Source organism: Octodon degus, unplaced genomic scaffold, assembly GCF_000260255.1.
Source record: "Octodon degus isolate 3935 unplaced genomic scaffold, OctDeg1.0 scaffold00196, whole genome shotgun sequence".
In the NCBI taxonomy this organism is placed as follows: domain Eukaryota; kingdom Metazoa; phylum Chordata; class Mammalia; order Rodentia; family Octodontidae; genus Octodon; species Octodon degus.
Genome location: NW_004524772.1, coordinates 1,039,705 through 1,062,602, shown reverse-complemented (window position 1 = coordinate 1,062,602; position 22,898 = coordinate 1,039,705). Strand labels below are relative to the sequence as shown.

General features: G+C 42.1%; 1 protein-coding gene across 3 annotated transcripts in view; it reads right to left on the bottom strand.

The window, feature by feature from the left end:
* The window catches only part of Prdm5 (PR/SET domain 5), a 209,814-nt gene extending 189,880 nt beyond the window's left edge, over positions 1-19,934 (bottom strand). The window contains exon 1 of one of the 3 annotated variants that reach the window (XM_023704426.1): positions 19,641-19,934. In XM_023704426.1, coding sequence (XP_023560194.1) covers positions 19,641-19,733 — 93 coding nt within the window. In that variant the 5' untranslated portion in view covers positions 19,734-19,934. The remainder of the gene's footprint in view (positions 1-19,640) is intronic. The other 2 variants (XM_004644243.2, XM_004644244.2) reach the window with 2 other exon arrangements.
* Positions 19,935-22,898: the final 2,964 nt, after the last annotated feature.

Below are 22,898 nucleotides of genomic sequence, written 5' to 3'. Positions count from 1 at the left end.
GCCTAGTCACCAGTCTGCAGCCGAATTCTTTTGCAGAGTTAATGGGCAGATGCACACTGTTCTTCCTCTGTTGTGACTGATCGTTCATCAACTCCAGTCCCAGTCCTCTAAGAAAACCTCTCTGAAATACGTTGTGCTTGGTACTTTCTTTGTAACTACAAGACTATCTAGCTTGACCTGATCATTGTCCAATATTTTGTGTTTCAGATGACAAAGTAGTTGCTTGTCAAAAATATCTACTCAGCTTCCATTCAGCTGTAAAATGTGACCATTTCTGGGCTCCTATGTGTTGAGGATTCGCTATCGGTCTTTTCTGTTAGTTTGTTTGTTTTGAGATGGGTTTTCACTATATAGTCCAGATTAACCCTGAATTCATTATGTAGCACAGACTGACCTTGAATTTGCAGGCTCCTCCTACCTCACCTTCCTGAGCACTGGGATTATAGGCCTGGGCCACCATGTCCGGCCTCACCAGCAATCTTAGCATCATGGTGTAACATTGATAGTGCCCGTATTACTTTGTTTTTCCTCACCACACAGGAGGCCAATGTTATGTATTTCTGAGATCCAAAGATTGTACTATTCAGTTTTCTATTGGGAATTTACAAAATTCTTCAATGATCTAAACTTTATGCTTAGAAATAGTTCCTGTGCTGGTCGACTGGTGATCTTTTAGCAAGTATAACTGCAACAGATAATTAGTAGACCAAGTATTGAACATAATATTTGGATTACTTTTTGAAATAGGTTTTGTCTACACAGAATGTCATATGGTATATTACTGCACACACAAAAAACTGAGTTCAAGAATAACTTCCTAAATTCAAGGTGTAAAATGTCTTCACATCTACCAGAGTATATATTTTATACCATATTTAGGTTTACTGTCATATATTTCCAAAAGCTCCAGTAACCACAAAATGATGTGAGTTATATTTGGACTGAGTATAAATTGCTTCAAATTTGAAATGAAGTTTTCAAAAAATGAGCAAATAAAATGCAAATTGTGAAGAATTTTTCTTTCTTGACAGATCCTTTTGTCATGAAAACATGGTTAATTTTCAAGGACATCAAGTTTCCTGAGTATCATTACTGTTCTAAAAAATCTCAATAGCATATCTGTCACTTCTCCCTAAATTCTTTAGATTCTGACAATTAGAATGATAAAGTCAGGCTATGAAGGCTTTTAGTTTAGATAGTAAGCTTCATGACAAACAGTATTACTATTGGTAAATACAGACCATTTTCTTGTATTTCATTATTAATGTATTTTAAAACATCTTGTAGTTGGTGGTCCACTACAATTTCCAAAACTAAATCACAGTATTGGGATTATGTCCAATAGATTTCACCCTTGTAAAGAATCTAATAACATTTTTTTACTTAGCTCTAACACTGATTATTCAGGTGTACATGACCATGTTAAAGCTCGTATTTTCCTTAGAAATTATGTGTGGGCATCTGCAGCCCACTACGGGGGACCAAGGGTTTAAGTGTCTCTCCAGAGCTGCTACCAGGGCAACGGTGGAGCCTTCAAGGGGGGCCTCTGAAGCACACGTCACCGGGCGCACGTCCTTGCACAGTACAGCGGGCCCTGTCCTCTTCACTCTGGCATCCCGACCACATTCTTCCAGTCCTGAATCACTGCTCCAGGCCCGGAGCCAAAGGCCTGCGTGGTTCTGGACTCACCACACAGGAGGCCAATGTTATGGCCTCTGAAACCCCTGTACAACTACGAACCAAAGTAAACCTTTGCTGTTTTCCAAATTGATAGTCTCAGATATTTGTTACAGTATCACAATGCTGACTTCCATATGTTATTAAAAAAAAAACAAAAACAAAGCTTTGAAAATTCAAAAAGGATATTTTAAAGTTTCACTATTAATAGTGGTAATTTTTTTTTTTTTTTTCGTAACTGGGGATTGAACTCAGGTCCTTATGCTTGCTAGTGAAGCACTTATTCTACTGAGCCATCTCCCCAGCCCGTTTCTTTCTTTTTTGCTTTTTTCTTTTTAATAGTGGTAATTATTATCATAAACTCAAACTACCAGATTGTAATAAACAGTGACTTTCAATTTACTTTTTGCAACTGCTAGTAAGAATTGCATGCCTCTCAATCAAGCAGATTCATATAAAACTAAAATATTTTTTTCTTCTTTCCTTGGTAGGACGGGGTATTAAGGATGGAATCCAGGGCACTATACCATTGGGCGATCATACCTGCCTTGTGTATTTTTTTTATTCTGAGACATGCTTTTACCACACTTCTGAAGCTAGCCTTGAACTTATGATCTTCATGCCTCAGGCTCCTGAGTTGCTGGGTTTCCAGCCATCACGCATGGCTAAAACATAAACTTCTTGAAACAATACTACCCTTATTCTATACAATGCGCTCACATATTTTCTATTGTTTTAAATTTTAAAAGTAGCAGTTTTGACCCAATACATTAAAGCTGTGACCTGTGTCTTCTTTTCTCCTTGCTGAAACACAATACCCAACACCCACAACTCTAAGGACAAGAGGTTTATTTCAGCCCACAGTCTAGAGGTTTTAGGCACTAGCCTGCTGCTTCCGAGGTAGGGCCGCATGGAAGTGGGGCATCCCAGAGGAGAAAGAGTCCATGGCATACAGTAGAAACACAAAGAGGGAGAAAGGCAGGAGTGGGAAGAAACCCTTCCAGGCCATGCCCCCAGCGACCTACTCCTTCTAATTAGGCTCCACCCCCTAAGTACGCTCCACCTCCCAACATCACATTGAGCTATCAACTCAACAGAGGACTAATCCATGGGTAGGTATCACACGTCCATTATCCAATCATCCCTCAAAAGCCCTACTGAGGAGCTCATGAGGCTTTGAGGGCACACACATATAAAGCATAACAAGAACAGGCTGCAATACAGTCTGAAAAACAATGATTTTAAAACACAGATAGGTTCAGTGCAGTGGCACATGCCCAGGGCAGGAAGATTATAGCATTATCAAGGCCAGCCTGAACTACATAGGGAGACTCTGTCTTTAAAAAAGAAAAAAAAATTGCACGTGTGCACACACACACAGGGATGAGTGAGTGACCACACATGTAGATACAGAAGATAAATTTATTGAGCATATTTAGTTCTGTGGCTCTGGTGAGGTTTCCTTCAAAGTGCACTAGTGTGCTCGAATGATCTGATCAAGTAAACGAGTTTCAGCGGTTGCAAGATTACACAAATGCAAACTAGCTCTTAACTATGCACTGTGAGAAACAGTACAGACAGTTCAAGCAAAATTTACCTTTGGTTTTAGGTAAATATTTTACGCTTACTAAACCCGCTCTCAGAAGCCCTCTTTTAGGGATTCTAGCACCTGCTAGCCAGCTCTTTGTCCCCTGATGTTTCTATTACACACATAGTACTTTCTGAAAACTGTAATTATAACTTTATTTTCATTATTTCCCATCTCCTATAGAGATTCTAACTTAAGTATAATCCTTTTGTACCACAGTAGGCGTCGAACTTGCTGAGGTAGAACAGTTACCAAAAGAAAACCTGGAGTACACAGCCCACTTACACATCCTTGTTTTTTATTTGAATCATATGTAATTGCTAATATTCTAACATTTTCAACCTACAAAAGTCCTCCATGTGATTCATCAATGAATTACACATACATGTGCTAGTCTATTAAACACCTAAGGTGAGGTTCGCAATTAACAAGGGGAAGGAAACCCATATTCTTCAAACAATCTTGAAACCTTCAAAACTTCAGCCTGACTTTCTTAAATCACTGGTTTACTTTTTAAATTACACCGCCACAGATCTCACCCTGCCAAAAGGAAAACTGCCAGCTCTGCACTTTTCTTGCCGCCTCCTTGTGTCTGCATTATCAGCACCACCTCTGGCTGCTATTCCTTGGTAAGGATCTTCCTAAAATTGCTTCTGTCCCCAGGGGTGACCGTCCCAAATGCTTCCACGTGGGCCAGGAGGGCAACATAACAGGAGACACCCAACAGTGACCGTGTGCCACGCTGGGGCGTGGCCAGAGGTGACCTGGAAAGGCCATGCCAACCTGAAAGGCTTTACATCCCAACTAGCATGTCACAGCTTCCTGCTGCTGGGCTGCAATATGGACACAACACTGCCTGATAATTGCAATATTTTAGGGGAGGCTAATAACTCAAATCTGTACCTGAAGTTACTTTTTTATAATTTTTGTTTAAAAAAAAAAAAGTTCCAAGTTTTCAGGACTTCGTGCAAGTTAAGGACAATGTGACATCAAGATAAATCAAAACTCAGTCTCATTCACCTCCCAGGCTGAGCCAAAGCCTAGTCTACAAGGGTGCTTCCTTGTTCTTCCTCAAACTGTTTCTGCACTAAGCCCAAAACTAATTCAATTTGCCACCCACAGGATTCCACAGAAACATTTAATAAGTAAACAGTGGATGAGTGGAAAAATGTGGACCATTTTTTCCTCGCTTTGCTTCATGTTATTAGGAAGAATTTCCAAGCAATATTTCCTGCAGATCGCTCTTGAAGTTGGGGGGCAAGCCCTAGGTAAGGCTTCAGGAGAGGGGGGTCCTAGTCCCCGTGCTGCACTCTGCCAGCAGTGACGCATGACGGTGCCACAAGCTTCCTAAGCTTGTTTCTCCATCCAATAAACAGGGATCTGGATGAGGTGACTCGAGGATTCTTTCCAGCTCTTCAAGGCCATTAGAAAGAGATTCACAGGTCAAATGTAGAGCAATTTGGGAATCACAGAACAATATAATTGATTGAAACACATTAGCAAATTCATAAGCTAACTCAATGCCTAATTCTCCAAAAGAGGAAAAAGGTTGTTTCTAAATTCTGATAACATAACTGATTTGCAAAGACTGTCAATGCATAATGAAATTATTAGGTAAAAGATTGATGGCTGTTGTAGTTACTCTTCTCTCGTTGCTGGGACAAATACCCGACACCCAAAATGAAGGAAGGAAAGGTTTATTTAGCCCACAGTCAGTGGAGGTTTCAGTCCATACTCAGCTGGCTCCAAGGCAGAGCAGCACAAGGCAGGGAGCCTAAGTTCATGGCAGCAGCCAAAAGCAAAAGGGAGGAGTAACAGCAACAATGGCTACAGAGAGCAAGTCTGTCTTCCTTATGCTGCATTCAGGCTCTCAGCCCCAGGGAAGTGTAGCACTCATACCCCTAATCCCAGCAGCACTGAACTCATAATCCCAGCACTGGATCATGAATTAATCACAAACTCTAGAAGTCTACCTCATGACTGCATGAGGCTTTGGAGGGACCACTAGGCACAAACCATAACAGTGGTTAAAGGGAAAAAAAAAGACATCCATGCAGTTTTGACTCAGAGATCATGTTCTAAAGAAAACATAAAGGGGAAACAGTGCCTTTACAATGGAAAATTTACTTCAACCCAACACGGGCATCACTAACAGTTACCAAGTTAAATATCGTATGCCCCATCTCATGACACAGTACCAAGTAATCCAGCATCACTCCATGGTGTATCATTGCCAAAAATATTTACAAAGCGTGTAGATTATAGGACATACAGAGCACACAGAAGCTAAGTAAAGCTGTAAGAAGAGAAATGAGCTAAATGCAGATGGGAAAGTCTCCACAAACAAGTGGACTGTTCACTTCAAAACATCACTGTTATCAAACAAGGGGACGAGGATGAGGGAGACTCTAAAAGAGTTGTAACAGACATAACCAAATGTAGTGTGTGACCCTTGATCAGATCCTGCTTCAAAAACAAATAGCTATAAAATCATTACAGAAGCAGATGGAGTAATCTGAATATGGGCTGGTACTAGAAAATATTAGGAAAGTCCTGTTTTTTGCTGATGTTAAAAATCTGAGTCCAAGTCCTTACACAGAAATATTATGAGTCCAAGTCCTTACACAGAAATATTAAGGAATGAATTCTCCCATCATGTCTTTATTTTACTCTGAAGTTGTTCAGCAAATTATATGCACAAATGGATAAAATGTATCAGAGTGAGCCAGTGTAAAGTGGAATCACTTATATTTGAAATAATGATGGATTTGTACGGTTGAGAGCTCCCAGCTAGAATATAATTATCTTTCACTGTTAAAACTGCTATGCATTTGTGTGCTCATGCAACGTAATAAGGCCTTCAGCTATGTATTAAATGTACTTCTTTAAAAGTCCAACAAGGCCAATACCCCACCTTTTATTGTGAATACTGATACTGAGACTACTTGCCTCCCTGTATCCATTCTCCTTAGCACCAGGCCCTGATGTTGTTCAGTATATTAATGTAACTTGAGCTTTAAAAAAATGCATTTACCTGGAGAACAGAAAAGCTAATGACCTGTAGTAATCCTCCACAGAAATTCTTGAATGAATTTGAATCAGCTAGAAAGTACACCCAATGCACACTTATTTTTTTTTCTCTCCACCTGGAATATGAGCATGATTCTGAGGCTGAAGTAGTCACTCTGTGACCATGAGAACTGCAGAGATTTTCATGCTGTCATTCTGAGCTTCTGAACTGATGCAACCAAGGGCTTCTTTCTTTCTTTCTTTCTTTCTTTCTTTCTTTCTTTCTTTCTTTCTTTCTTCTTTTTGTGTGTATTTTAGGACAGGGTGGACAGGGTGGACAGGGTCTCACTGCATAGATTGGACTCATAGTGATCCTACTGCTTACAGCCAAGTGCTGCGATTACAGGCATGCACCCCCTTGCTCAGTCTCCTAAGTGACACTTTCAAGGGTCACGTTGCTGCAGTTGTCTCTATTACTCTCAGCAGTTACAGCAGATATAAAGGCAAAGAAATAAAATGATGTTTAAGAATCTTTTATGAAATCCATTCAGAAAGGAAAGAAGGAAGGAAGGAAGGAAGGAAGGAAGGAAGGAAGGAAGGAAGAAAGAAAGAAAGAAAGAAAGAAAGAAAGAAAGAAAGAAAGAAAGAAAGAAAGAGACTTGTAAGGAGGTAGGGGCTGCAGTACAGGGACATGAATGCAGCACCTTCCCCAGTCACCTCATCCCCAAGCTATACTTTCTGTTGTTGTTGCTGTTGTTGTTGTTATAGGGGATTGAATACAGGACCTCATGTTTGCCAGGCAGATGCTTATGCTGCTGAGCTAACTTTCCAGCCCCTACTATTTCTTTTGAGCAAAACAACTTCTACTAGGATCTGTCAGTGCTGGATCTAAGTGATGCCTAAGTTTCAGGCAAACAAATGGACAACTGGAGTCAGGCTGAGCCTGGACTGAGACTCAAAACCAGGAGTCAGGAAAAGAACCTGAAAGCCAGAGGTGAGAGACGAGCTATAGTTCATAGTCTTATCCACCCTTGATGCCCAAGAAAGCATGGACAGACCTGAGTTGGCTGATGGGAACAGACAGTAATCTGACTGCGGGACAGAGTCTCCTTTGCTCCCCACCACAGGCAGGACTGGCCACAGAGGGCCCTCCAGTAACCAGCCCTGAGCTCTCATGAGTCAGGCAGGGAACAGGCCATGCAGAAGGGGCCACCAGACACAAAAAGATCAGGCAGAACAGTGGGAACAAGAACAGACAGAATAGCCAGTGAGGGGAGAACTGCTTTATCCAAAGACTTCAGGGAGATTCAAATACAATGCAAGGGCATGTGTACACACACACAGTTGTAAAATGTGACTTTCCAATTAAGTAGCTTTCGAGAATGATTTGAATTGGAAAAAAAAGCCAAAAATTAAATTCAAGATATTTCTAAAGGAAAAATACAGAGAAATAACCACAAATATCTGAATATCAAAGCTATCTCAGTACATAAGAAAGTATAACTGCAGAGGAGTGGAAGCAGTTTGACAGATGACCAGGAAAGACATTTCATGAAGCTGAAGTTAAATCTGCTTCCATGGAATAAATGGCCTCACTCAGACCAAGCTAACTGACACCAGAGCCAAGATACATTCTACTAAGATTCTCGAACTCTAAAGAGGTCTGATAAGCCACTAAGCAGAAGTAAGAGGCATCTGTAAGACGTAAGAATCAAACTGGCATCAAACGTCACACCTCTGGATCCTCCAAAACATTGGGCAAACATCCAATAAACCCCTAAGACCTCTCCTTTATACTCAGTGGACTACAGTTAATATGATGAACAGATTCTGAGGTAATCCCATATGACTTAATGAGAAAAAGATCGGCAGGAAGTCTATCAACAAAGAAACCAACAGAAAATGAGTCATTTAAGTAGTATATATTCACTTACAATTAATATGTAACAATGAACTGGATATGTGCTATGATAGATTAATAGATAATTAGATGATAGATTGATAGATCATATGTCACATATGTATCACCTGTATCACACATATATCAAAATATTTATAAATCAAGTATATATCAGATAGATAGACAGACAGATGAGCTAAAAATAATTGTGAAAGCAATAGGTATATACATTTAGGAAACTGCTGGAAAAAGTTGCAGAGAAAAAGGCATTCTCAAAGTTGATAAAGTCAGAAAGAAGGAAGGAAGCAGAAGTAGAAGATTTTGTGAAAAAACATTTATGGGAGAAATAGCTGTTAATTCAAGACATCAAATAACAAAGTCATGTGCATCTGATGTGGAAAAGGAGAAAAGTAAATCATTTAAAAAAAAAAAAGAGCTGAACAAACAAAACAGCAATGGGAAAAATGGAGTGACCAGCACACAAATAGCAAAAACAAGGAATGTAAAAAATAAGTTACAATATAAAATAAGTGATAAGCATAAAGAAAATGGCAGGACTGAAATCAATCACATCATCATTATATTAAACATGAAGGAGTAAAATCCTACCATTAAATAAGAGTGTAGGTACATTCTAAAATACAGTCTAGCCACATATGATTAGAACAAGATAATGCAACCACAGGGACCAAACCCAAGAGGGCCAATCTCATTTCCAAGAATTTTCCCAGGGATGATGGAGAACAGACTCCTTCGGGTGGTACAGTGTGCTAGAGGGGAAAAGCAGCTGTTGCAAAAACTAGTGTGCTGTCCCATGTCTTGCCTGACCTGTAGAAATCTTTCAGCCACTGCATCAAAGGCTGCAAATACGTCACCCCAAGGACACAGGACAGACCAGCTGCTGATGGGAGAACTGCGAGAAACAGCACAGACCCCAGACCTAGACCAGGGGTGGCAACCTATAGCAAGCATTTCCCAGCCAGTGCACAGAGCCCTCTCTGTCAGCAGGCAAGCCAAATCACCCAGCAGCCGAACACTGGAGAACTGCTGCTGTTTTCTAAGCTACAAGCTCAGTATTCAGATTTAATTGCAGTGTTGGCACTTGGTGATCATGAAGTGGGTTCTGAGTTGCCGTTTGGGCACTCGGTCCCTAAAAGGCTCACTGTCATCTACCTAAACCAAAACCATGGAAAGACTCCTGCTACTGTGGAAGGCACAGGAAATGCTCTCTCCTAAAGGATCAATCACTGACACAGTAAAAATGGCTCAATGTGGAGGAGTGGGAGTAATGCTGAGAAGACCTGACGCCCACACCACTAGATGCCAACATCTGCTGCTGGGGCAGGCAGGAAGGAGGGACGACCAGCAGAAGCTGGCAAGTTTCTGTCTGCAGACCTGCTTCAAACTTCTTCAGCATAAGGAATATGCTAACAGACAAACATCTAGTACAAAACAAAAGCATAGAGTGCTCCAGAAATGGTAAAAGACAAACACAATTTGTCTTCTCTTTTATTGCTCTAAAAGGTTATTGATGGCCTAAAAGAAAAATAGTCAAAATGTGCCATAAAATTTGTCACAGATAAAGTAAAAAGTACGACAATCGTGGGTGGCCAAAATAATGGGAAGGAGGAAGCACAAGTATATGACTTGGCATCACCGTTCCTCGTTCATCCTTTTGTTGCCCATCAGACATCTCACAGAGGGTGGAGCTGAGGCTATGCTGGTCTGCCTCCTCAGTGCCACACACCCATTCTCCTCACCTGTGAATGATCATCCACCCCCTGCAGTTCCTCTGGCTGACCCCCTTGGAACAGTTCTTGATCCTTTACTTTCACACTATGTATCCAATAGTAGAATATTCTGCCACCTCTGCTTTCAGAATACACTACCAATTTTGCCCTCATTGATTTAAGCAACACCATCCCCCATAGATTGGTGCAATAGAATCCCAGTGACCCCACCACCCAGTGCACACACTTGCCTTGTGGCAGGCTACCTGCAACACAGCTGCCAGAGTAATCCTTGATAAACTTACACAGCTCCTCTGCCCAAACCCTGAAGTTATGACCCACTCACTCAAGATGTACAATGGCCGACAAGGCATAAAGAAATGTAGTTCCTCTCTGACATTTTCCCCACTAGCTCTCTGGCCTCCCCTCCTCCATATACTCAAGAGCACCTGCCCTCTAGTCCATCACACCCAGGCCACACTGACTGTCTTTTTCTTTCTGGAACACAACAGGTCAACCTCCATCTCAGGACTTTGCACCAGCTGCTCCCTTCCCTAGATGATCTAGCCCGAGAGATATAACTAGTTAACTTCTCATCATCTGCTATGGTTGTGTCTAGTTGTCCCTCCCAAAGCCTCATGCAGTCACTGGGGTGGCTTTTAGAGTTTGTGATTACTTCATGAACCAATGCAGAGATTATGGGTACGAGTGCTGCTCCAGCCCTAGGGCAGATAACCTGAATACAATATAAGGAAGGGAGAGAGGCTTGCTAGCTGCCACAGCGGCTGCTCCACCCTTTGCTCTTTGCTGTTTTCTGCCACCATAAACTGCTGCCCTCTGCCATGTGCTGTTCTGCCTTAGAGTCAGCCAAGTATGGACTGAAGCCTCCACTCACTGTGAGCTAACCTTCCTTTTAAGTGTTGGGAATTTTATCTCAGAAACAAGAAAAAAGTAACAGAGATATCATCCCCCTTCAAATCATGGCCCAAACCTGACCTGTTTAATGAGGACTTACTGGGCTATCCAATTTATAATATACCTGTACTGGTCAGCATTCCCCTTACTAGGACAGAATGCATGACACCCACAACTAAAAAGAGGAAAGGTTTAATCTGGCTTCTGGTTTCTGAGGCTTCAGTCCATGGTATGCTGTCTCCAAAGAGGAAACATCACGGCAGGAGGGTGCACTGAAACAAAGAAGCTCACTTCACTGTGGCTGGAAAGCAGAGCAGGGAAATAGTGCCGAAAGGAAGAGGACAGGGCCCACACATCAGACTCTGTGACAGCCCAGGCACATGCAGAAGTGCGTTTTACTAATGCCCCAAATTGTCCCTAGAGCCAATCAGGTTGTCAGTCCAGCTGAACGGCCACAACCCCATATGTGCTCCCCACTTTCCACACCAGTTCAATCAGACCCAGCCCTACTTTTGTCTTCGTACTACATTTTCACAGAGTATAAAATTTGCCCATCTCCTCTCACCAGAATGCAGACTCCAGAAGACATGGAATATCTATTTTCATCACTACTGTATCCAAAAATGAGTAGTATGCTGCAATAAAGACTCATTGGATGATTTTATAAAATAAGACTTGAGGAAATGAAATTATGCTATATCTGCAGCACAGAACATTTTCAGTCGCTAACATAAACAGAGCCAAGGTAAATGAATTAGGATTTCTATGACATTGAATATATTGAGTAAGAAATGCTAGTTGAGTGGGCCTACTTCACTTTCACTTTTATAAAAATAATTGTTTCAGGCATGTGAGGGTGTCTGCACTTGTATATACAGTATTGGCAAGTTATGAGTTAAATCATAATTAGTGAAAAGGCTACAGGCTGAGTAGCCCTTATTTAAAAAGGTTTCTGGACTTTGGATTTTCTCAGATTTTGAAATGTTTGTATCTACATAACCAGATACGGTTAGGAAGAAATATAAGCCTAAACACAGAATACACTGTACTTTACATATGTCTTACACACATAATGCAGAAATGATTTTATACAAGATCACTAGTGCGCCTGCATTATGACAGCTACCCACCACATAAGGTCAGGGGTGAAACGCTCCACTATGATGTCGCACTGATAGAGGGTAGAGGACACAGGGATGATGCAGGACCCCCAAATGAACAAACTAGCATATGACAATGTCTGATACGCCAAGTTTGTGTTCTCTAAAACTGAAGAATGAATTCTAGGAACAAGGGTGGTTAAGAGTAAGAAGTATTTATTGGGACAAATATTTCCAAGAGGGACAGAAGGTGTTCGCAGTGAGTGGCCCAATGAACCCACTTCTTAAGGGAGTTTTATGGAGGGAAATCACAAGGTGAGACAGGTGGGACAAAGAAAAATTAACTAATAAGATTACATTATAATTGTTTAGGTAGTATTGATTGGGATACATGGAGGGCAAGGTACACAGCAAATACAGAGGAAACAAACAAGGACACCCCTGGAAAGGGTGGGTTAAGGAAGTTTTGCTCCCCTACCCAAGGCGACTGACACATAAGAGAATACCAATCACTGCTGTTCAGCCCTAGGGAAGCTTATGGATGTAGTCCCTCCTCTTTGTCCAGAGGCCCGACCTTCAGGGAATGCAACTCCAGACACAGCTGTCTTCTGCACTGACCTATCCAGGCCCAGCCATGCCTGACTGCAGATAATATTTCTGAATAACTTAGTTGTATTAGCACAGACACTCAGAAAGTTTCTAGTTTCAGCATATTTCTGTTTTCAGTTTTAGATACTCAACCGGTATATGGAACAACTTAAGTTCCAACTCTGATCAGTTTTTCATTTCTAAAAGAGCTCTCTTGGACATCAGTTTCCTCAACTATAAATTGGGGATGATAACGGCCCCTCCACAGGCTGTTGTGGGTCTTAAATAAGATCTTAAAAAGCATCCAGTGGCTACTATCTGTCACTCACCCTTTTGTCACTTGCCACCAGGACGGTGTCTAACAATTGTCATTGCTTATATATATTTGTGAAATAAACATCACAAAAAATAAAAGATAAAGTTTTGGGGCATTATTTTCAGTGTACTGCTTAGGCATTTTTAAAACCCATAGCAAGAGCAGCAGCCAAGCCATGGTTGAAAAAAAACAGAAAAGAAGGGATTTGTGCATAAAATGAGAGGTTTGTCTCTACCAGATTTCTGGTATCTTAATTCCTATAAAATACTAAAGAGTATTACTAATGCCCAGTGTCCATAACTGTACATGCATGAACCACAGCGAGTGCAATTTTATTCCTGGCTTTTTCCCCCCTCAACTCTGCTTTTTGCCTAAGAAGCTCCTGATAGTATTCCAAGTCCATGAACCCTAAGGCAGTCTCCATTGTGCATTGTCCTGTTCTGAACAAATTCAGGTTCCTTGTTCAAATCTCTGTAGTCCTGTGATCTTTTTGCAGTATCTTCTCAGGGCAAGAGTTAATGAGAGCACTGAAGTAGTAGGCTTATTGCTATAACAAATGATTGCAAATTTAGTGACTTAAGACTACCTATATTGATTGTTGTGGTTCTGGAAATTAGAAGTCTAAAATAAGTGGGCATGAGTGTAAGGGAATATCTGTTTGTTGCTTCTTGTAGTTGTCTAGCAGCTATCCTCCTCTGGGTTTAAATCCTAGCAAAACCACCAAAACAAAACAAAAGTTTCTATCTGGCTGCCAAATAGCTGTGCTATGCTACAGCTAAACAAAGTAAAGCACTTTTCAGGAGGAAAATAACTACCTCTGAAGATCAGGTAAGGCTTTCCCACATTAATGAAGAAGGGGCTGAAAAGGAGAGAAAAATAGAAAATGTCAACATAAGGAAAACTCCCAAAATTCTGACAAGAAGTAAGAACTGAGAAAGTCTGTTATCTGTAAATTGGAGATAAAAGTAGCCATTAAAGATATTGTACAGGGGCCGGGGAGATGGCTCAATAGAATAAGCACTTCCCTGGCAAGTGCAAGGGCCTGAGTTCAATCCCTGGTTCCACCAAATAAAATAACATTAAAAAAATAAAATAAAGATTATTGTACAATAAAATGAGACAACATGGGCCAAAAGCGAACAGAAAACCCAGACTTCAAAATGCTGCCACAGGCTTCACCCTGGAAATGTCTTAGTCCAGAGCCTTGAGAACTAATTCAATTTCATTTTCCACAATTTTACTGTAAGCCATTCAGATCATTCTGAACTGACAAGCATACATCTGATGAGACTCACTGAAATCAAAGTCACGTCCACCACTTACTGCCACATTGGCCAAATTCTACTTCCATTCATCTGAAAAAAAAAGGTGTAATAACAATACCTACTTCATAAGATTAATGGAAGCAAAATTATAGCCCCCATGTGATTTTCATATTCTATAAGCCTTGATTCACTAGCATTTTATAATAACTGTGGTAATAAGCAGTTGCCCCCCTCCTGAACCCTTCAGCTGTTCACCACAGCGCTGGCTGGACTGAACAGAAATTACTTGCTTCTGTCTCTCTGTACAGACTAAAGCTTACTAATTCTGTCATCCTGCTACCTGTTGGACTGTTTGCCAACATTATGTGATATAAATTTGGGCATCTAGCATGTTTAAAATCTTTTTTTGTTTTTGTTATTTTCTTTCCCAGCCATGTTGTAAGTTCTACAGGAAAGAAAAAGTGAAATCCTGGCATCAGTATTGTTCAGGGTACTGTCCTGTTTCTATCAGGTACTTTGGAAATGCTGGGTGCCTTTGATGTCATTTCCCCAACATAACCTGATGTGACTGGTACTTGGGTTCACAAACTTGATTCTTTTCATGATTCTTGTTGCAAACAGAGTTGGACCAGAACCAGTCAAATCCAATGGTTAAACAATAAGGGGGTGGTGGTAAGAAAAGTAAGAGAAAAGGAAAAAAAAAAGGAACAGAAGAAAAAAATGGAAATAAAACTTTTGTAAATTAGAAGGGAGAGAGGAATTCAGCGGAAGAAGGGAGATTGGGAAAAACAAAGAATCAAGATATATCATGTACAGGTACAAATTCCCTATGATTAATGTGATCATTATGTACATCTAAAGTGTACCAATAGGCTGGCCAGATAGCCCAGTGAACTAAAGTGCCTGCTTAGGCAGAGCCCAGCGTCTGTGATTCAATCCCCAGGGTACCTTGCTAGCCACACCCCAGGGTGCTCTGACAGGGCAACTGAGACTGGGCGTGCACGCCTGTAAATCCAGTGCTTGGGAGGCTGAAAACAGGAGGATCATTATGTCCGATCTAGGCAGTGAGACCCTGTAAACTCTGTCCTAAATACAGAATAAATAAATAAAGTGTACCAATATAATTAATTTTAAAAATTCAATGGTTAAGGTTCAATGGTGACCTTATGGGGAAAATCAATCCTGTTCTGAGACATTTCAGTTTTGCAACAATTGTAACAACTGAGTTCCTGAACTGAGGCACCACTGTACTGATTTTCAATATAGTACATTTCACATGAAAGTAAAAATCACCAACACCACCCAATCAATCAAACCAAAAGACTTTGTCATCGTAGTTTCCCATGATATGCCTCATTCAATCCACTGGAAGTTGTCTGAAACCATGACACAGTGCACCTCGGATGCACAAGCTTTTGCCTATACCCCATACTTCTGCTGAGTCCACGCTCTTTAAATTTTCCTTCCCCAGCTGTTCTGCTGGATGGTCAGCTCCTTCAGAAATAGCTCCCCTTGAGAGGGGTCATCCTCACCTAAACCACTCCCATCTTTACCTTGTCTGCTTCCTTCATTTAATACTAAATTGCCCAGTCTGGATTCAGTTCTCTCAATCTGAAAATCAACACAAGGCCCAAATTGCAATCATTTTGTGAAACAGAAGTATTATGTAAGCATATACGTAATCAAAGTATGATAAAACATCTATAAGCAATTGTTAGAACTGTCCAAGCACAATTCTTTGATAGTTAATCATTCTTTCTCTTTTTTTAAAACTTGTTTATCACCTATCTCCCCACACAAGAAAACAAACTCTTTGCAAAGACCTTCTGCCTGGCTCTCTTGTGTATTCTAGGGTCTAGGACAGTACCCGCCGCATATGAGTAATTAAATGACTAAAAGCCAAAGAAAAACCTGCAGACTAAAATCAATCTGGAAAGAAGAGTCTGGCAATGGTGGTACACACCTGTAATTCCAGCATTCTTGAAGGCTGAAGCAGGAGGATTCAAATTCAACCCCTACCTGGATAATTTAGTAATTTAGCAAGGATTCATCTCAAAATACAGTATACAAAGACCTGGGTCCAAAGCTCAATGCAAAGTCCCAAGGTTTAATCCCTAGTACTAGTAGTAGTGTGTTTTCTCCCTTAATCCTGAGATCCTGGTGGACCTTACACAGCACCTTGCTACATTTTAGGTTCAAGCACAGTGTCACACCCCGCGAGCCACAGGTTAATTGTATAAGCCAGGTGTAGAACAAAATGGTCATGAGGTCAAAAATGTAGTTGATCTGGCTGTTTGCTTAGATTTTTGTCCATACATATACTTAATGCATTAGCTTTGAGGAACTTACATTAATTTAATTTATCTGCACAATGCTTTGCATTTCACATCTTCACTGAAGCATAAAACTGCTCTGGAGAGCACTATTTGAATAAGATCTGGCACATGACATGCCAAAAACATCCGTTGTATTGTATTTTATTCTTACCATTAGCAAACTGCGCAACATATAGACGTGAGTATGAACTCAGGCCTTTTTCTATCCAAGAGCTTCCCAACAGACTCTAGCCTTTCCTTTCTTTGGCACTGCTATATAGATTTTACAGTGGTTAAAAAAAATAAAAGCAATGAACCTATAAAAACCATGGAAGAAAACTCTGGTAAGACCATGGTATACGGTAGCACCAGGGAATTAGGTAGCTCAGCAGCAGGGGCCCCTCTTAGAAACACTGCAGAAGAGGCCCAGGTCTGGAGAAGAATTAGGGAGTTCTAGTAGGAAATGGAATCCAAGTCAGCATGGTGAGTGTAACTGGGGAGTTATTCCCCAAACTCAGTCTGGATTCAATTCTCTCAATCTGAAATCAACACATGGCTCAAATTGCAATCGTTTTGTACAACAGAAGTGTTATAAAAGTATGTATGTTATGAGGGTATGATAAAAGAACATCTACAATTTCCAACATGTATATCTAAGGAGAGTCCAACCTTATTTTGAATAGAGAACACGTGGCTGCAGATGCGGCCCACTGTCAGTGCTTGCCTGGTGTGCATGAGGCCACAGGTTTAATTCCCAGCACCACAGGAAAAAGAGGAGTAGAGGACATGAAAAGTTTTAAGTAAGATCCTTAATACAGGTGTTGGTGGAACTATGTCCTCAGGCTCCCCCCGGTTTATGGTCAGTTGAGCCTCAGGCAACATGTTTTAAGAACTGACAGTCTGACTAGACACAAATGGATGATAGCTATATTGGCAGTCTATTGACAGCCACCTTCAGCTTGCAATCCAGCTAAAATTTATTTGGCTTAGCTTTGTCATCCCAGCCTTTGGAAGGTAAAGAAGCAGAAGCTCCCTTTAAACTAATTTCTGCATTTTGTTTTTTTGTTTGTTTATTTTGTTTTGATTTGATTTGTTTTAGACCAGGTCCCCAAAGGCAGTTCAGGCTGGGTTTCAACTATGTAGCCCACACTAACGTCCAACTCTTAGCAGTCCTCCTTCTATGGCCTCCCAAGGGTGAAGACGGGCTTTAAGGTCATTTCTGTCAACAGGGAACCTGTCCATGATTCTGTGGCTGAGATTCTTCAGACCATCATTAAACTATGTTAATAATAACTTCAGTTTACTGAAAACGTCTAAATATTTGTTTTGAAACACAGGTAAGCATTCTAGTTGTATGCTTGATGACAGTCTCTAACTTATCTGGGAAAAGACCAGGTTCTATCACTGCAGTAATAAAATGTCACAATAAAATATAATTTAAAAAGCTGTTGCCTGGCAATCACAGGTCCTGAGTTCAATACCGAGCACTGAAAAAAAAAAAAAAAAAAAAAAAAAAAAAAAAAGCTGTCAATGTAATGCCCCAAAGCAATTAAGTACTTTCAAATAAACAAACAGATGAAAAAATAGGTTGAAATTGATTTTAAAAATCAAAAATACATTGATAGACTGTTTCTAAAAATGTAACAGGAACTGGCATGATGGTACATGCCTATAATTTAGCACTCAAGAGGCTGAGGGAAGAGAATCACTGAGTTCAAGGCCAGCCGGGGCTACATAGTGCATCCAAGGCCAGTCTGAGCTACATAGTGAGATCTGATCTCAAAAAATAAATAAATAAATTTAACATAAAACATAAAATCAGAGGTTAAGTAATAAACCTAACTTTCCAAGGTGGTAATCTTAAACAAAACTATTTTTAAGAATTGTGCCTAAGGTTTTAGGCAATTGCATTTATGGTAGAGACCTCTAAGTCCAGTCACGAGAATTTTTCACTAAAGGAGAAAAGGAAATCAATTTCGGTCACGGTTACACTTAGCTGGGGAGCAAGGCTAGCGTTCACCATCTGTCAGTATCTGCTCACTGCACCTCTAATTTCAGGGAACTTATTCCTATTGGTGCCTAACCTGCACAAGCTCGGTCCTGCTAAGGAGGGCTTAAGAAGCTGACCAGGGGGCTGGGAGAAGGGTTCACAATGCCACAGTTAAGAACCAACATGTATTCCAGAAAGAACCTGAGCTTCTGACTCAGAAGCCAGGAGCCCGCGGCCTAATTCACTACCTCAAAAAGAAATAGCTGGGTTTGGTGGCTCCTGCCTGTAATCCCCACACTCAGGGGGCTGAGGCAGGAGGATCACTGGAGAACGGGAGGGCAACCTGGGATATATGTAGTGAGCTCAAGGTCAGTCTGAACTACTTAGCAAAACATTGTATCCAAAAATAAATAAAATGTGACTGAATAATTTGTTTTCTCGTATCTTAAATGAGAGGTACAGCTGATCCTCACGGAGTGTTCCTGGTAAATTGCACTAGCAGAGCACAAGTAAACCACCAAGTCATGGCACAGAGAATCTGCTCATTACAAGCTGGCTGGCTCACCCTACTCTCTTGGTGCTTCCCCAGGTGCTTTGTGTGGTTCCAGATTTTACATTTCCTACAAAACAACCTGAACATAACTCACTGTGTTGTGGGGCTGCAACTTTAAGTCCAAAGGGCTGCAAATGTTCCAGTAACTCTTCCCGGGCCTGGGCTTTCCACAACCAGTATTCCCAGACCCTTCTGGTAAGGGCAGGGCAATGCCTCTGCCTGACCTCAACCATCCCAAGTCAGGAAAATTCAAAGAGACAAAGAATCCCAGATGCAAGGACCACTTTGGCGGCACCTTGGGATCCACACTGCGCGTTCCAGAGAGGAAGGCACCGGGGCGGGTGGGACACCAGGCCCGGGCTGGGCTGCGCTGTGGACCAGAGGCCCCGAGAGAGCGTAGCTACCGCCGCATCCTGCATCCTTAGGCGGCCAGAGCTGCGTGGCTGGGGACGCCGCCCACGCGCCTCCGCTTGCCCAGCGGCCGGGAGGAGGCGGCTCTGTCCCGCGCACTTCCTGCGGGAGGAGGAGGAAGGCGTCTGGGAGCGGGGAGGCTAGGAGACTGCGCGCTGCAGCCCTGGCCTGCGTCGGCCTCGGCCCGCCCGGCCGCCCGGAGCTGCGGCAGCAATGAGCCGACTCCCGGCCCTGCGGGGAGGCGAGGCCGCCGAGGTGGGGCGCAAGCCCCCGAGTCACCCACCTTTCGCACTCTGCGGGCCGTGTAGAGCCCCATCCCGTCCTGAACCCCGGAGGACTTCAGGGAGAACCTGTCCGGCACGTACATGCCCAGCATGTTTGCGCCGCGAGGTGACCCCTGCGGACTTGGGGTGCCGGGCCGGAGGGGAAGCCGGTGGGAAGGAGGAAATGCAGTGTTCCTCCCAGAATCCCCACCGCCCCGAGAGGCGTCCAGGATCCCCCGCGGCTCGGCCCCTCCTCGTCCCGGCTGGCTCGGCCGCAGCCGCGGCTGCCAGCGCTAGCGGGCCGGGGGCTCAGGGGGCGCTACGGGCGGGTGCGGGGCGCCGGCGCTGATTGGCCCGAAGTTAGCGACTCCGACTGGCGAGCGTGGACCAGGCGCTGCGAGCCTCCCGCGACCGCCGCACCCGGGCCAGCCCCGGGCCTCGCCCCCACACACCCTGCCTGCCCTGCGCCCTGCCCCGCCGCTTGCTCCAGATGCCACGGGGTGGGACTGGACGCGCTGGATGCTTCCTCCAAACTGCGGCAACCCAAAAGCCAGCCTGTGCCTAGGCTGCTACGGAAGAACCCTGGAGGTCCTGGAAATTCCGCGATTCTGCCTTCCTGCTTGCTTCAGGGGTGTGAAGCCATAGAGTATCAGAAAGCGGGTACGTTAACGTGCGGAGAAGGGATCGGTGCACAGCCTGCGGCTAATGTATTTCAGATTGGAAATGTGTCTCAAATAATTGAAGCGTTACTGCAAGCCGTAGAAAAATTTTATGGCAGAGGCATCCCTAGCTAACCCTTCCCAAGATACACAAAGCCCCAATCCTCCCTTGCCTGAAAGTCACAGAGCCTTTGCACCATCCTGGACAGGGCAGGTGGAAGAGAATGCCCAAGTAGAAGCTGACATCGCGATGCGAACTCAGGCTTCAAGTTTCCTATAGTGCTTTTAATAGTTCCTAGGTTGGACAGAGTGCTCCGAAGGAGCTGTAAGGGCCAGTTGTATCCTTAAAGTTTGAGCTCTACTCCTTCTAAACCATTAAACATACATAATTTTGGGGCCAGGGAGATGCCTCAGTAGAATAAACACTTCCCTGGCAAGCGCAAGGCCCTGAGTTCGATTCCCAGTTCCTAAAAAAAACAAAACAAAACAAAACATAATTTTGACAAAATTAAAGTACACACATACCATGGAAATGTTCTTTGTTTCTTTAGGATTAAGGAGAGCCTTCGACAAAAATAGTTCCTATGTAAAAGATCTTGGTTTAAAATTAGAAAATGGCCAAGAAACTGGATGTGGTGGTGCATGCTTTGTAATCCAGCACTCAGGAGGCTGAGGCAGGAGAACTGCAGATCAAAGTCAGCCTGGAATGCAAAGTGTGTCCAAGACCAGCAGGAACTACATTGTAAACCCCTGTTTCAAAAGGACAATAAAAAAGAAAGAAAGCAGAATGACAAAGAAAGAAAGAAAAGACGCAGGATGTGGTGGTGCACACTGTAATCTAGCTTTAAGGAAGCTGGGGCAGGACTGCATTGGGTAAAAGCAAGCCTGGGCTGCACAGTGAGTGCAAGACCGAAACTCACTAAGGAAACTGTGTCTCAAAAAGGGGGAAAAAAAGAAATAAAAAGATGGAAAGAGGTTACATCAGGGAAAAAAGTAGAAATATTTGAAGATTTTAAGGAATAAACAAAAAGAATCTTTGTTTTTGGTAACAGGGATCAAACTCAGGATGTTGTGCTTGCCAAGCAGTTGCTTGTGCTACTGAACTATTTCCCCACCCAAAATGAATCTTTTTCAGAGGTGTAAGAACAGCTTTGCTAGGGAGGGTAGGAACAATGTTTTAATGACTGAGCTTTGATGACTTTGACTTGCCATGAAAGATCATATCTAGTTCCTGTGTAGGGAAGTGAATTAATAAGTCAAATACTAAGTTTATGAAAACTTAGAGTTAGATAGCTTTTTACCACATAGCAAGTGTTCAGTAAGTACTTCTAGAAGGAAAGGCACGAGTGAGGCTGATCTGAGATACCAGTCTGTGATGAATCTGAACTCATTTTTGCTTTTTGTTGTGCTTCCCAAGATCTGTACTAAGTAGGGTTTTTACAGGGGTCCTTTGAGTCACGGCTGAAACCCAGCCAAACCAGATCCACTGGGCCCAGCTGGAACCAGACTGCTCTCCAGAGGGTGGAGCACTGGCACTGTCCGGAGGCATTCAGCACTTTGTAAGGCAGCCTTTCATACAGCCCCCAGCCCAACTGGCTTCCCAAATGCCCTGCCCTGTCCTTTGCACACAGAAGTTTCCATAGTTCTTGATCATTAGAGAAAAAACAGAAGTATTTTTTGCACAGCCCTCACTTGTGGATGACCCTGACTTTGGCACACGGTATCTTTTGGTTGTGCACTTGTTTCTGAGGAACAAGGTCACCAGCTTGAGTCCTCACTCACTGAATGTCAGTGTTCACAATTAGAAAATGATGAAAATACTTAGATAAGTTAGGACGGCTATATTTCAAATTGTAAGAAACTGTCCAAATCTTTCATGAATCTTGCTCAGAGATTCAGAATAATGAAATGGAAATGTATTTCATTAAAGTGTGCAATCTTTCTTCTCAACTATGAAATGCAGACATCTGAAAGTCTACCTAAAACCAGGGAACCAGTGGTGAAAAGCTTTTCATAATAAATTGTATAACCACACATAAAAAATGAAATGTTTGCCAAATCAAAATGAGCAATACTGACCAGATATTTGATTTTGAAACCTATCAGACAGTGGCAGTACAGTGACTCATTTCTGAAAACTTTAAAAGCTTAAGTGACCTTTCAATATTATCTTTGAAAAACGGGAAATTAAAAGTCTGCTTTATATCAAAAGTTTAAATCCAGTCTTTAAAAAAATAATAATATCAAAAGGCTGATATTTAAAGTACTACTGTGTGCCTAATTTACTTATTCTAGAAATTATTGCATTATCTTGATACAAGAAATACTATTCTGAACACATTTCTCCTTGTTTTTAAATTTGCTTTTGGAAGATTTTTTTTTCTCACAGTTATGTATAAAGCAAAATCTCCCTGTTGCACTTTAACTGATGTACTTTATGTATACTTTGATTTTTCATTCAAGGAAGAGTTGAATTATAATTTTATATTAATTAGTTATTTTACCACACATACTTTTGAATTCTTTTGATGGTGTAGTCAGTTATTAATGACTGTTTCTAAGTGGCATGGTAGAATAAAAGCTTTAGAGAAAAGAAAGAAAAGACTGAGATTTATTTAT